Source organism: Dromaius novaehollandiae, chromosome 12, assembly GCF_036370855.1.
Source record: "Dromaius novaehollandiae isolate bDroNov1 chromosome 12, bDroNov1.hap1, whole genome shotgun sequence".
In the NCBI taxonomy this organism is placed as follows: domain Eukaryota; kingdom Metazoa; phylum Chordata; class Aves; order Casuariiformes; family Dromaiidae; genus Dromaius; species Dromaius novaehollandiae.
Window position 1 is genome coordinate 3,806,815 of NC_088109.1, and position 14,886 is coordinate 3,821,700.

Genomic DNA, 14,886 nt, shown 5'->3' on the forward strand with positions numbered 1-14,886 from the left:
TCAGTAGTCGCTCTTGGCTTTCTTCACAACCAAGAATTTGTATTTTCTGGCCGCCTCCGCATCGACACAAGCCTCATGCCGGCCATTTGATACTGTAGTTGTCAGATAAAAGTTGTAGGCAGTGCCAAAAGCTACACGCTAGATGCTCCTGCTTAAGACAGATTGCCTACCAGTAAAACACAAAGTTTCTCCATACATGCATGTCATGAAAACGTCTAGAATAGTTAATAGGAAAACAAATAATCTCTGCTTGGTTTTGTTTACAAATAGTAGTTACATGAACTAAATAGAGGTAATCTTATTTTGCCTTAAAATGATTCTGTACATTTTGCATGGAATTTATCAAAAAATCAGCCTTAGAGACTAAGAAATTGAAGGAGGTATATCTTTGATGAAGCTGTATGGACAGATACTTAATGTTTCTTGTTTATGAGGATAAAAATCCATTTTGAAGACTTATGGAGGTTACATCATCACTAGAGAGACTAGTGTTTCTGGAACGTAACATTTTCTTCCGATTGTTATCACTGTACTACTCCACATTCCTTAAGTTTTACTGCTGTCTGTTTTTTACTGTCGGGTCAGATATCACTTCTGTTTACTCCCTGCTCTGACTGATGAATCATTCCCTTCCAAGTGGCTGTGAAATCTGTAATGTCTTCAGAAACATTAGAAAAATGTGTTTTTAATGTAACTGTTATAGTAATGTCTATGCAAAACTGCTTTGTAGAGTTTCTGTTAAACTAAAATCAAAAAATAATGTTATTTTCTCTTTCCTTCCTTTTCTGTATTTTCTCACTTTATTCTTTAATGATTCTTCAATTTATTCTTAATATTACTCTTTAGTTGCCTATCTACTCTCAACGTTCCTCAATCTTTCTTTCCTTTTTCTTGTCTTTCAGTTTTGACTGTACTAACACCATTGCTGATTTGATACTCTTAGAGTTTTACCTTCTCCCAGTATCTTAACTTGGCCGTCAGACACTATGAGGAGACTGGCTTTTCGAGGTGCTGGTTGTACTCTGGTAAATCTGGTAAATTATTGATTGTTTGTGCACCATTCTCTCCATTCCCCTGCCTCAGGCTTTTGCTTTTCTTTAGCTAAACTGTTAATTACTCCTGCCTCATTCTTGTTAATCTCATTTGTGTGCTTGAAATTAATTCTGTCTCTAATATAAATGCTCAAATGCAGTTATGTCATACTGCCATACCTTGTAAAATCAATTGAGTACTTCCTAGAAGAAATCCCTTGATTTGCTTGGAGAATGGGCAGCGCCTGGGATAGATAAATCTATTCTGTCTTCAGGCTTTGAGACAGCTACAAATCAAGATATTTTTGTAATGTTGTCACTAGAAATTGGGAAAGAGCCAACAACTTGCTCCATAAATTGCTATCGTTCTTGGTTGTCTATTCATTTGTTGCTGTTCATGTTGATAAACCTATGACCAAAAAAGGAGGTAGTTTTTTTTACTTCCTGATGATTGAGCCATTTGCCCTATACTTAAAGTGGGAGTTGTGGGTCACATGATGGTCCGGACCTTTTTTTGGCATGATTCTAAGACAAGGTATTCAGTAGCAGCTCGAATTTTAGTTTGTCAATTGTTCTCTCTCCTTTTTTTTTTTGGCATGACATAGCATGCTTTTCCATCAGAACTGAACACTAATTTCTGTACAAGTTCTCTCCTTTATAACAGGAGTTCACACTTAATTATCATGAATGGGATGAGGAATCAAAGTGTGGATAGTTTAAGAAAGTATCTTAGTATGAACGGCTAAATGTATCTTCATTGCTTTATTTGAGTCCTAGTCTTTCTGACATAGCTGTGGTCAGTGACAGTGTAAAACTGTAGGACAATTTTGATTACCCTTTACTCCTGTCAATTTTCAAGAAGCTGGCTGGTGTTTAGAAATTGCTTAATTAAATTGTAACACGTAACAAATGTACGTGAGCCATCCTAAAGCATTACTAGGTTAATAGTTAGCTCTCCCCAGAGAGCTTGGATGCAATGCCATGAGTTTAAGAACATCTCTCTTCAATATAGAAGAAGTTGGATTCCATGGGTTCCAAGAGGCGAAGAGCCACCTCGCCTTCCAGCAGCGTCAGCGGAGGAGACTTTGATGATGGCCACCACTCCACGAATATACCAGGCCCAAGCAGGAAGAGGAGGAGACTTTCCAATCTCCCTACTGTGGATCCTGTTAGTAACTTTTTATTATGCACAGATTTTATCTTGGGAATACTGTATCCCTATTTGGAAAGTCCTGGGTTGAAAAGGGAGTAGGCCCTTCACATTGCATACGCAGAGGGTCCAGCACAGCCAGAGTATATAAAATTTTCTGTGCACATGATGGTCAGTTGGCACATGTGCAGTGGCTTGTCGTGCCTTGAATCTGTTAATGCCCTGGCTAGGCTTTGTGTAGTATCTCATTCAGCTTTGGCTTGCCGTTCTTGTCTCCACAGTTTTGTCCTTTCCCATTTTCCTTCTGCTGCCTTTGTTTCTTTTTTTGCCGATTGTTTTAGCAGGTGGAAGGAGGTTGGAGAGAGGGCTGAAGTCATAAAGTGCAGCGGTTGAGCTGTGGCTGAATAGCAAATGCAGAAGGAGATAAGTAGACAAAGGCAAAAAGGCAGTGATTGCTGAAATGTACAATGTCTTTGTTGTGCCTTTGAGTTAGCAGTCTAATTTTAATTAATTGCAGCACAGCAGAACTCCTGTCGTTGTTTTTGATGTCTATAACTCAGGGAGAATAGCGCTGAATTAATTTATATTTGGGTGTTTTACTTAGTATTAGCATTGAAAGAAAGCTCCCTATATTAAAAAAAAAATTTGATTCCACAGCATCTGAGCATGTCAGATATCATACTAACTTATGAGATGCACCAAGTTCTTCACATTCTTACTTTAGAGCATATTGTATAATGGCATGTTGACTTTCTCACTGTAAGCAGGCCTTGATTTGTTACCTCCTTACAATTTTCTTCCTTTTTTTTTTTAATCTTGTTGTTCTTGCATTTTAGATTGCTGTATGCCATGAACTTTACAACACGATCAGAGATTACAAAGATGAACAGGGCAGGCTCCTTTGCGAGCTCTTCATTAGGGCACCAAAACGAAGGTAAGACATAGTTCTTTTTAAGCCTCAAACCCAAGATTTAATTGGGGAAAAAATGGATATTGAGGAATACTTCACCATTAATGGCTGTGAAAAATTTAAACTGAATTTGCCACAGTCTCACAACAGTGTTTGACCTGGGTATTTGATGTAATTATTCAAAGGGACATGCCAATATATGGGGCCTGGTTTTGGTCAAAAAAAGAAATACTGAATTTATTCAAAATGTTTCATGTGACAACTGCCTAAAGTTTCTATCTCTTGGACTATAAAACAGTCCTTAGAAATGGTGGAATAAAATACTTGGGCCATTTCTTGGGAAGACTAATAAGACTGACCCTTGAGAATGCAGTAGGTAAAGTAAGAGATTGAATTTTATCTTATACTCAGAAAATTGACAATGGTAACATAAAGTAATAATAAATGTTTTCCAGTAGAATGCAGTCTAGATCTCTTAGCTGTAACAAAAATGTATTGGAACGCTTTTTATTTAGTCATAAACCTGTACAAAACTTGAAATAATGCCTGTTTTTTTGTCATAACAACAGAAATCAGCCAGATTATTATGAAGTGGTTTCTCAGCCAATTGATTTAATGAAAATCCAACAAAAGCTAAAGATGGAGGAGTATGATGATGTGAATGTGCTGACTGCTGACTTCCAGCTGCTCTTTAACAACGCAAAGGCGTACTATAAGGTGAGGAAAGTACATTTAAAGGCTAGAAATCATAGATTGTGAAAGTGGTAGGTGCATGTTCAAATTCTTCCTTGATTTAGCTAAAAACTTTTCTTTTTAGCTGTTATCGTTAGTACGAGAGCATTACAGCAGCACATGCTTCTTGCAGTGATTTGCACATTTTTCCATAAAGTTAACCATATCTTTGTGTGACATTTTGCTTTAGTAATTTTTTTGTGGAAAAATATAAAAGAATGTGGTAGGTGTGTTTGTGCTGTTTTCTGAGAAAGAGAGAGAGAGCAAAAATAGATAACGGAGACATACACTGAGAAAAATATTATTCTATCATAACCTTCCCATTGAAGGAGATCAGTTATTCTGTGTAAACTTTTGAGATACAAAAAGATATGTTTCTTTCCAAAAAGAAGTTTAAAATAACAACAAGCATACGATATGGTTGTTGAATCTTTTTCTTTCATTGGTCACTTATTACAGTGGAAAAAAAGGCACAGTGATTGTCATGGTCTGTGATCACTGATTGTGAGCATATGTGATTTTCATGTGTATTTCTTCAAAGGTGCAAGCCTCCCATCCCTTCCCCCAAGTGGGGTATGTGTTTTATTTTAGATGTTGACAATTTTTATTGCAGTTGCCTTAAGGAAGGGGAAAAATAGAGCAAGTTATTTTAATGAAATATTGTATTAAATACATAAAATAATGGAATTGTATGTTGTAACTGAGATTATATAGCAAATCTAAAATTTAACTGCTAATATTTCCTTTATTATGTCTTTAGCTTTGGAGATGATCCAAATAATTGCTTTCCGAATAACCCAACCAGTGTAACTAAGTGACATTCAGAAAAGCAATGGTTATTTTGTGTATAGGTTTGTGTTTGCAGATAGCTTTTTTGGATTTATGCATTAATGGATTTACACATTCTGGTTGTAGTACAAAAAACACAAAGATTCCCAAATTCATGCTGTACTCCTGAAGCTTTGCATGGCACTTGCTTACCCCTTAATGTTGGATTTTCTCTGCATGAAGGAGAAAGAATTGATAGCAGGAAAGGATGATTAGAAAGTTACAAAATGTATGCTGCCTTTGCTTACAGAATACTGGGTTCAGGATTATGCCTGTATCTTAAAGATCTTGCATAGGAAATTGTACCTATTTTTCTAGCATATAGGAATGTTATTGACATTTTCAGGTGAAATACGGAGTTACGAGCTGAAGGTGTGATACACAAACATAACCTCATCTCATTTCATCTTTTACCTTACCCACGTAGCTCCAGTGACGCATTTAAAACAGGGAAGGCTGATTCGTTGTCAAGGTCTTTGTTGCAGCAGGTGCATTATTGGCAATGTTGTGCTAGAAGGGAATCCTTCAGTGTTTTAGTATGTCAGTTATTCTGGTTCAGTACAAGTTTTGCACTTCTGAGCATCTTGTATTAGTAAAGAAGGGAACAGACTAGTAGAACAGAATACCCGTTAAGTCTTTTCTTCATACCTAGTATCTGATCTAATGTCTTAAGAATATTTAAGCATAACAAGGTAAGCTTAAAAATGGTTTTTTGGTTGTTTTTTCATGTCTATTACAAACTGTCAGAGGTGGGAAGAGTAAAGTAAGAAGAGCATAATAAACAGTAATAAGCTGACATATCTGCAGGAATACCTGAAATAGAGGTGGAGTGACAGAGGAAAGAGAAAGAAAAATATGAGAGTGGAAAAGCACATTGGGAATGTTTTTAAGTAGTAATGTTAACAGGCAAATGCTTGTCTCCTGCTACCAAGTCTGTATGTACAAAACTTCGTTTGCTATCTATTCATTCAAGCTCTTCCCAAAGGTGAGCCTAGGTGTGTACTTTGGCAGCAGCATGCTGTCAAGTTCTTTAGAAATTCAGTTTAATGCTGAGTTATGGAAGAATGTAAATCATTGCAATGCTGTCAAAGATATCTACACACTTATTGACATTCTTGTTGTGTAGAAATTAACTTCAAAGTGTCATACAATGGCAGTGCTGGCTTAAATCACATTTCTGGCATACTGATATTTAGTCTCTCTTAAATATCAATAGTGATATGCTGCAGCAAAACCTAGCAATCTCTCCAGATTCATTTAACATGCTTGTCCAAGCCTCAATCCACATAGTTTCATTGCTGAGTTTTCCAGGAGACTTGCATGCTTTGGACTGATAGAAGATATATTTTCTAGTGCTTGTTACCATTCTTAACATCTTTTTCTTGAAGAACCAGTAATTTCCCTGTTTTCTATTATTTAGTGCATTTAATAAATTTCAACTAAGAATTTATACATTTATTTCACATAAGAAAAGTCAGGATTTTTAAGAAGGTTTTACAGTATAGTGCTTGATTTATTTTTTTCAGCCTGATTCTCCTGAATATAAAGCTGCCTGCAAACTATGGGAGTTGTATTTGCGCACAAAAAATGAGTTTGTTCAAAAGGGAGATGCTGAGGAGGAGGAGGAAGATGAGGAAGGACATGACAATCAAGGCACAAATTCTGAATTGGTAAGTGTAGTTGTGATGGCTGTAGTTCAGTGAAGGCATGACAGTGTATGACAGCTGACCCCAAGAGGGAGATTGGCCTCCATTTGTGAAAGGCCATTGTTCTTTTCATGGTTAAATTATGCCCCCAGAATGTTTTTTATGCAAGCACTATATGTATGTGTCATTTTTTTTGTCTACCGAAAGAAAGTTATGAGGTGATCTCTGATATGGGTGAAACAAGTACAGTTCTGGTTCAGTTGTGATTAATAATAATGTGCTTCATATCATGTCACTTTGAGGTTTGATGCAAGCAAGCTTCATGTGTAACGAGATTGTCTTCCAGTGTGGCACCCATTTGGTGAATGCAGTTGTTCCTAGACTGTTTTAAAAGCCGCATATGATGATAGGAAGCTTGGGGCTGTCTCAGTTTTGTGTGTGATTGGGATGCATGTTTTCAGTAATTTTGACAATTTTATCTGAGCAGTGTAATGTATATCTAACAGTATGCAGTGTAAATCTGGCACTGGCTTTTTCTCATGTGCTTTACCTAAGTGCATAAGCAGTAGTTGCGCACATCTTTTACAGTGGATTTTTGCTGTCTTTGAAAAATAAATTCATATATTTATAGCATAAATTTAAGTACTCTGCTATGACTGTTATTAGAGCTTCTTGTGTTTTCATTTCTTCTATTAGTCATCTCCAGGTTACCTGAAGGAGATTCTTGAACAGCTTCTTGAAGCTGTAGCTGTCGCCACAAACCCATCAGGTCACCTCATAAGTGAACTGTTTCAGAAACTTCCTTCGAAAGTGGTAAGTATTTTAATAATATTACTAATATTAATAATTTTAGGGTTTTTTTAATAATATTGGTTATGTTCCAAGTTTGGAATCTGGAAATTTGTAAAACTGATGCTACACACTGACTGTGATACCCCCACTTGGGATGTGGTTCTTCATTATGGTCTCACCAGTGGCAAACTCCAGCTGTTTTTTGAGCTTCCCTCCTTTCTTTGCTCTTAGCCACTTTGCCCAGCCCTACCACTGCAGGTTGGTGCTTGTCAGTTACGTTAATTGAGGTTTTCTGACTGGGTGTGTTTTTAATCTTTTTAAACCAGGTTAATTTCACTCTTCTGGTTTAGGGCATGGCGTAACAAATTTAACAAATAAAATAAACACAATACTGTCAAAATCATCACCAGGCATTTTGCTTTTAGTCAGAATTGTTCCTTTATGTCAGTTTATTGAGGAATTATACTTGCACATACCTGCCTTATGATCTAGTCTGCCAAATGAAAGCCTAGTGCTATGTTTATGAAGCTTATGCTGTTCTTCTCATTTACAATTAATCTTTAATAATAGCTCATACACTGACTTTACAAGAAATTTGTGACTGTTTATAGTAATATATACATTTTTGTTTTCCAGCAATATCCAGATTATTATGCAATAATAAAAGAGCCCATAGATCTTAAAACAATTGCCCAAAGGATACAGGTACCGTATGAGCATATTAATATGTCATAGCTTTCTTTTTCTAGTAAATTTATCCAGATACTTATCTGGCACATAAATATATTCTCCTTACTCCGTATGAATTCCGTTTGCTTTTCACTATTGATTTCATTCTCATGCTGTCTGCAGATGACCACTCTAAGCCCTTCTGGTTTTTTTTGTTGTACAGAATGGAACTTACAAAAGCATTCATGCAATGGCCAAGGATATAGATCTTCTAGCAAAGAATGCCAAAACCTACAATGAACCTGGATCACAAGTATTCAAGGTTAGTTTCAGTTGTTTATAGTTAAATACGAGTTCAGATTTTCTTTACTACTTTATATGCTGGTAGATCACTGAATGAGTTTTTAGTATAAGGTCCTGAAGACTTTCTTTCTATTTTTAATCGATAGCAATTAGTGGCTCTTCCTTTTTTTTTATATTTCTCTCAGTAATATTGGGGTATATGCAAGATTTTTCCTTGAGGTACATGATTTTTTCCAATTATAACTCATATCCTATGAGATGAAATTTAACTTTTTTTGAGGAATGGAGGATCCCTTACTTGTGATTAAAGTTGGGATGGCTGAAGCTACAGGTTCAAATGATAGTGTTAGTAGTCAACTGTCATCGCTTTCCAGATTGCAGGAGCTGTTTGTGGCTTTCATCCACATCCACTGACTTGAAAGCTGGAGTCATGCTTTCTTTATGTAGTTTTTGAAGACCCTCTTCCTTTTAGCCATATTTTTGTGACCGAAATGCACCTCCTCTCTTTTTCATTCTCAGTTAGTCAACCAGCATTTTGGATACACACGATCACATTGCTGTTTTCATGTCCTCTGGAAATAAGAGAATCTCAGTGGTGAATAATTCTGTTGTGTACATGTTTTTTACAAGCTTCGTAGTGAGAGACCTTGTGTATGCATACCATTTTTATGTCAGTGGTTCTTGGACTTTTCCAGCTGCACTGCTGTCTGGAGTGTAGTTTCAGTTCCTAGCAACGTTGCTCAGCCTTGTAACCTCACTCAAAACTTGTATTCTCTATTTTGTGAGCTGTTACTGTGTGTATCAAAGCCACTGGTATAGAAGATGAGAGAGTATTGTAAAGCTTGGTGATGGTAGTAACGTTTTCCTTGAAGAGACATAGAAACTCATCTGTCCTTTTAGTTCAAAGTGGTATTTATGTATGTTTGTAAATCATAGATTTTTTTTTTAAAGGATATGACAAAAAATAAGCTCAAAGCTGCTCAACGTTTCTATTCAGTTTTTATAACCACTGTAGGTCTGTTATCAAGGCAGACTTTGTTCTTTGCTTCATTTCTCATGCTAAACTGTTTTTTTCTAGAATGTAAAAAAAAAACCTCTCTTTTTTTTGTTCTTGATTTTTCGAGTATATTTACCGAACTATAAAATTATTCATTTTCAACTTTAATTAAAAAATTTTCTTTTATTTAACAGGATGCAAATGCGATTAAAAAAATATTCAATATGAAAAAGGCTGAAATTGAACACAGTGAGTTGGCCAAGTCAAGTCTCCGAATCAGGTACTGCAAATAGAGTTCTGTTTAGAATCTCATATAAAAATCTCTATAGACATTCCCTAAATTTTGATGTGGAGAGTCTGCTGGGAAATAATTGCTTGGAAATTTTTTATTATGGTTTTAGAAGTTATAAACCGGAGAAATAGGTTTTAGAAGGATACTTTTTTCCGAAATCTGTGGTGAAATATTTGTGATACATTTGACAGTGAAAATAGCGTGTCAGTGGATCTTTGAAAACTTAAGCTATGACCAACTTTCACTACATGCGTTTATAAGTAAGAACAGAAAAGTCATCATGAGGAACAAGGTGCTTTGTTTTGCTTCGCTTTACAAAAAATGTTGAGTATTGTTGAACTTTGTTAGGAGTTGTAAGATCTAGTGTGTGTTTCTTTGGTGAGTTCACAGCAGTTGATTAGCTAGGGGCAGAAGCACAGAACAAGGTGGCAGGCAACAGATGTTTAGAGAAAACTCCATGTTATGTAAACTCGTGTGTGAACCAATTTCTAGCTGTGGAAAGAGACAGAAGACATGGAAGTTCTGGGCTTGTAAATCAGTGAAGCATAGATTTGGTCTTGAACAGGAGGGTATAAAACGCTATTGATAATTGTATTTGTTTCATAGAATGACTTCATTTGGGAAACAGCATTTTCTTCCTGTCAAAATCCATACTGTGTAGGGAAGCAACGCAGTCATTTTAGAAGTATTTCTTATCTGAGATGCAAAGAGATTTATTCTTGTCTAAACTCTTACTTATGAGTAATACTCAAAAGGAAGTTTAAATATTATTTGTCAGTATGATCCCTATCATTTATTAAAAAAAAACAAAAACAAAGTGACCTTTTCCAAGTCTTCAAAGTCACCAAGGTGTTACAGGCTCTTTTGCAGTGGCATTTTATACTGAAAGATAAATCCTGTTCATCTCCAGCAAAGGTTTGTATGATCCAACTGAGAGTACTGGCATTTCTTTATTTTCCTGAAAGGCAGTTTAAAAATTTTTTTGTCTGAAAAATATTTTAGATGGTGTTGGTACTAAAAGTAATACCTAAGATTATTATAAGTGTAAGAGGTGAAAGTGACCCACTTGATTTTTACTGTTTGGTGCTTTGACACGTTCAAAGCATGCAGTTGTTCCTCTTTGTTTCATTTGTTTAATGCCAGTTTGCTTCCCATGTTTGTGTGAATCATTCTTGCAGCTATAGCGTTGAGAAAAAACACTTTACAAAACAGGAAAATGTAAAAGCAGAAATACTATTAAGTAATTCTTGATGCATCTTCTAATAACTTTCCTTCTTAAAAGTATATGTAGTGCCAGAAGACCTTGATTCTAGAAACACCTAATATACATGTGTAACTGCTTTGAAGTAGCAAGAATTACATATGGGTACAAGGGTTTTCTATGCGAGGTGGTTTTTCTTATTACATTGAGCACTGATGAAGCTCAGGACATCACAAGCATGTCTCATGCCTAATTTTGAGATTTGTAACTATTATTCTTCAAAACAAAGTTGTTTGCATAAAAAGGGATGACAGGTAAATCACACTGATATTTGTTAGTTGAATTCCTCTCTTGTACTGCCAACCCATCTCCACTTCTCAGCTACTTTATTCTAGATGTTCTCTGATGTTCTTAATAGATCTACAAGGCCAGAAGTGGCCTTAATGACAGAATAGTTTGACAGCTCCTGTCTTTGTTTCTGTAACTTGGCAAAAATATTTGTTGTGCCTGAGGCAGGCTACAATAATATTGAGCTGTTTGCTTCTAATGCAAAAAAATCTGGAAGAGACAAAAGCCTACTAAAACCAAACCTTTCACCTGCTCTTCTGAAGCATTCTGCTGGTTGCTTTTTTAGTGAACCATAATTCAAAAATTTTTTTCCTGCTTAATCCACGTCACAGAATCATTGGTTTTGATTTAAATTCATAACTGCTTAATTGTCTCAACAGGGAGTCCACTTTACCTATTGCTGATTTTGGTAAAATACCTCCATAAGTTCATTTGAAGTTCATTCAACTGTATTTGTCTTCTGAATATGCATCTGTTTTTCTTTGTCATTGATGGATCCGGCTCAAATTTGTTACAGTGCTGCTAACCTAAGTCCTACAACCATGTGGCCTCTGTGTCAAAAATAATTTTACTCTTTGTATTGCAAAGTTCTTTGTGTGCTTTGCCATACTAAATTTCTCTTTGCCAGTGCATTTAACTGTCCTCCCTTAAATAAGGTGACCTAAACAAAGTTACTTGACAGTATACACCGTCAAGCAACTTGACAGTGATTTTGTGAAGTATTGATAAAACATGATTAGATCTGTATGATTAACTTTATCTGGATGCTAAGAAATATTTTGTTGGCTGCTTTCACTGCTATTGTATGCTGAACTGTATGTGTAGCTATTCATTCCCTCAATCTACATGTTACTTTTCTCTGACTGTATTAAAAAAAAAAAGATATTAAAATGCTGGGGCACTAAATGTATCTTACAGTGTTACTTTACTTTTAGTTTTATAACATTTTATGTCTGTCTCTGAACCCTTTGTCTGATCTATCAAAATAATTCCGTAAAGAGCTACACCCTTGCTATGTCTTTTCTTGGGTCTAAGGTGGGCCTCTTTTTTTCCCCTCTCCTTGGCTTGTCTCTTCTGCCTTAAGGACTCCATCAAATTTGACTGCTTCCAAGCTGACAGGTCCTTCCTCACAGGGTAAAGGCAGTGTTGGCGATGAGAGAAATTCTGCTAACAAATATTATCGGTAAGTAAATTGTGGACCTGGAGTAGAAGCTGGCTCATCATCATATGGAAATACTGAAATTTAAGGTTTTGGGTTTTTTTTTTTTTTTTAGTTGCAAGTGCTCTTTAATTATCAATATTGAGTTAAATACTTCTGAGATTTCAAATATATTTTAAATGTATATTTGTTAAGTATGGTTCAGTGAGGTACTTTTTCTTAGTTACTCTTCCGTATTTAATTTTATATTTAACATTTCAAAAATCCTGTTGTTAAATACTCCATATGTAATCATTTCCTCAGAAACAGTCTGAAGAGCAATATGTTATACTTCATAACAAAATAAGGCATGTGAAATGTAGAGTAAACCTAGAAGAAGTATATTTGGAGGTTGAAAAGGAACAGTAAGTAGGACTGAATAATAAAAAGAGGGAAGATGGGAACACATAAACCCTGTAAATAATAAGTATTGAATTTGGGACACATTTAAAGCAGACTTATTGGGTTAACTGGATTGCTAGAGGCTTGCTACTTTGTTCTTTCATTTATCAATTGAGAATTTTGGTACCTAGCAGAGGGCTGATCTTTCTGGCTCTACAGTCTGTGGGTCACTGACTGAAACGGTAGCTACCCTTGGCTAACTCCCCATGTGTATGTTCTGAAAACATGGCTTAACGTTAAGTGGCAAGGCTCTTTAAGGTGTTGAACGTTTGTACAGAGTTGGTGTTGGTTTAAACAACCCATCTGCTTTTTCCCAGTCTTAGCTGTGCTCCTGTAGGGCAAGGTTCAGCCTGTTCGTGTAGCTGCTTAGGGAACTGCTCTAGTGAAAAAGCAAAGATTGCCTGGCACGGCCTAAGTTGTAGGTATGAAATGCTGTGCCTCAGGTTTGGGGCAAGAGGGAGAAAGAGAGTGCAGCTGCTCTTTGTGCAGCCATAGCCAGTGTGCATGCTGATCTTCTCCGCTTGGAAAATACAGGAAGCTCCTGCACGAACAGGGCACTCTGTGTGCTGAAAGCCAACTAAGTGGGAATGGGGGAAAGGGAGAAGTTGGCATGTGGAGCATACAGCATGCTGCATTTCCTCATGTAGACAAATCCCTGTAAAACGAGATAAAATAAAGTTGTTATCTGTGAGGAACTTGTTATTTTGCTCCCCCACCCCCCAACACTAATTCAGATACTTGAGTATTCAGCATAGGACAGAAGATAGTTTAAGCTCTAGCTTTCTGATTATGTGTCTGGTTTTACAGATGGGTTGCTTCTTAAAATGGAGGTGGTCTCATGGGTTGTTAGGTTTCTCTGTTAAACTCTCCAATTTCTTCTTGGGTAGTCATGTCTGTTTTTCTGATAATGATTCTGGAGGCCACTGTCATGAGCTTCACTTGTTTGCTTATGTTCTCTGGATGGCTCTTAACTGTGGTTTGATAATGACAATAGTTTGGGTTGTTTTTTTTTAATGCTTTTTCTTTTCTTTCTTATATAGTAACAAAAGATCAGCCCAAGGGGATCGTTTATCAGCAATAACCATGGCATTGCAATATGGATCAGAAAGCGACGAGGATGCGGCTTTGGCTGGTAGGAACTAAAATGCAATTTGGAGTTTTTCCTTTTTTTTTCTTTTTTTTCCCCCCCTCTTTAGTTAAAATGTCTGGAATAAGCAGAACAGTAGAGTTGCTGATCTGGTCAAATATTTTTGTTTTCTTTCAAAAATATTCTGCAGTGTTTTGAAACAGTGTAAAATTCTGTTAAATCTAGTCTGTGTCTCCTCTACATATGAATTTGTAAATATACAGCTGGTAAAATAGAGTAGGACAAATTTCCTCACTTGTTTTGAATTTACTGTGTATGTTTCCAACTGTACTTGTCCAAGCTTTGGGAACCAGTTGCTTGTTTTTATTCCTCCTCATGTGAAACAGAAGAGGAGACAATGGGTGCTCCTTGTGGTAGAAAAAGATTTATTGCAATTGTTTGAGAGAGATCTCATTTGAGCTCGCTCACTCGTGCTTGCTCTCTGTTGTGTGCTATTAGGTCTTAGATAAGTACCTGACAGGTTTTACTACTTAAGGTGGAAAAAAAAAAATCTGTAAGACAGGCCAGACCAGCTATTTCTAAATTAAGTTTTAATACTTCTGTAGCAGTCATGAAATCTTGCTTGAAAGTGTTAAAACAAAAGCATGTAAAATGCATGCCTTCATACAGCATCCTTAGTTCTGTAATAAGTATGCTTTAGCATTATAGTATGGGCATATAGCTTGCATTATACTAGATATTTCAGTATATGTTGGTCATAAATTGTTACAGGTTGCCTTCTAAATTTGGATTTTGTGATAGTTGTGTTCTCAAAACATTCTTGCATACATCTCAGAGAAGATTTTTGAAACATTTTTATACATATAGCGTATGCTTTTTGTTTAGATTCTTTTTATATTCATGTGAAATTAGATATCTCTTAAGTATGTATTTTTGGGCCTTTTATTTCATATTCTGTAGTTAATTTGTACACACCATTGTCTTCCAGTAGATGGAATGTACGCCACCTAATTTTGAAGTGTTTTACATCTTGCTGTGAGCAAAAATGTTTTTATTCCTGGATAGCCCAGACTTCCATTACGGCTTCAGTACAGCTACTTTCTTGGGAGGTGTGGGAAGTGCTTATTAGCTCGGTTCAGCATGATTGTTAGCTGCTATTTTTGCATGCTGTAATTCTGTCAAAACACATAGATTTGTATACATCTTTGTGTTTTTAAATTCTTGAAGTGGTTTAACCACCTTCAAGTGCCACCTTTGCCATGGATATTATTGTCATTCTGACAGGGTATTTAGTAGGCAG

General features: G+C 36.1%; 1 protein-coding gene across 15 annotated transcripts in view; it reads left to right on the forward strand.

The window, feature by feature from the left end:
* PBRM1 (polybromo 1) overlaps positions 1 to 14,886 on the forward strand; it is a 66,870-nt gene that overhangs the window by 1,811 nt on the left and 50,173 nt on the right. For 3 of the 15 annotated variants that reach the window (XM_064518694.1, XM_064518683.1, XM_064518690.1), the window contains exons 2-12: positions 903 to 1,034; positions 2,044 to 2,199; positions 3,018 to 3,115; positions 3,661 to 3,808; positions 6,178 to 6,321; positions 6,994 to 7,110; positions 7,726 to 7,794; positions 7,982 to 8,080; positions 9,253 to 9,338; positions 11,984 to 12,082; positions 13,540 to 13,631. In XM_064518694.1, the coding sequence (XP_064374764.1) occupies positions 987 to 1,034; positions 2,044 to 2,199; positions 3,018 to 3,115; positions 3,661 to 3,808; positions 6,178 to 6,321; positions 6,994 to 7,110; positions 7,726 to 7,794; positions 7,982 to 8,080; positions 9,253 to 9,338; positions 11,984 to 12,082; positions 13,540 to 13,631 (1,156 nt within the window). In that variant the 5' untranslated portion in view covers positions 903 to 986. The remainder of the gene's footprint in view (positions 1 to 902; positions 1,035 to 2,043; positions 2,200 to 3,017; positions 3,116 to 3,660; positions 3,809 to 6,177; positions 6,322 to 6,993; positions 7,111 to 7,725; positions 7,795 to 7,981; positions 8,081 to 9,252; positions 9,339 to 11,983; positions 12,083 to 13,539; positions 13,632 to 14,886) is intronic. The other 12 variants (XM_064518695.1, XM_064518684.1, XM_064518691.1 and 9 more) reach the window with 6 other exon arrangements.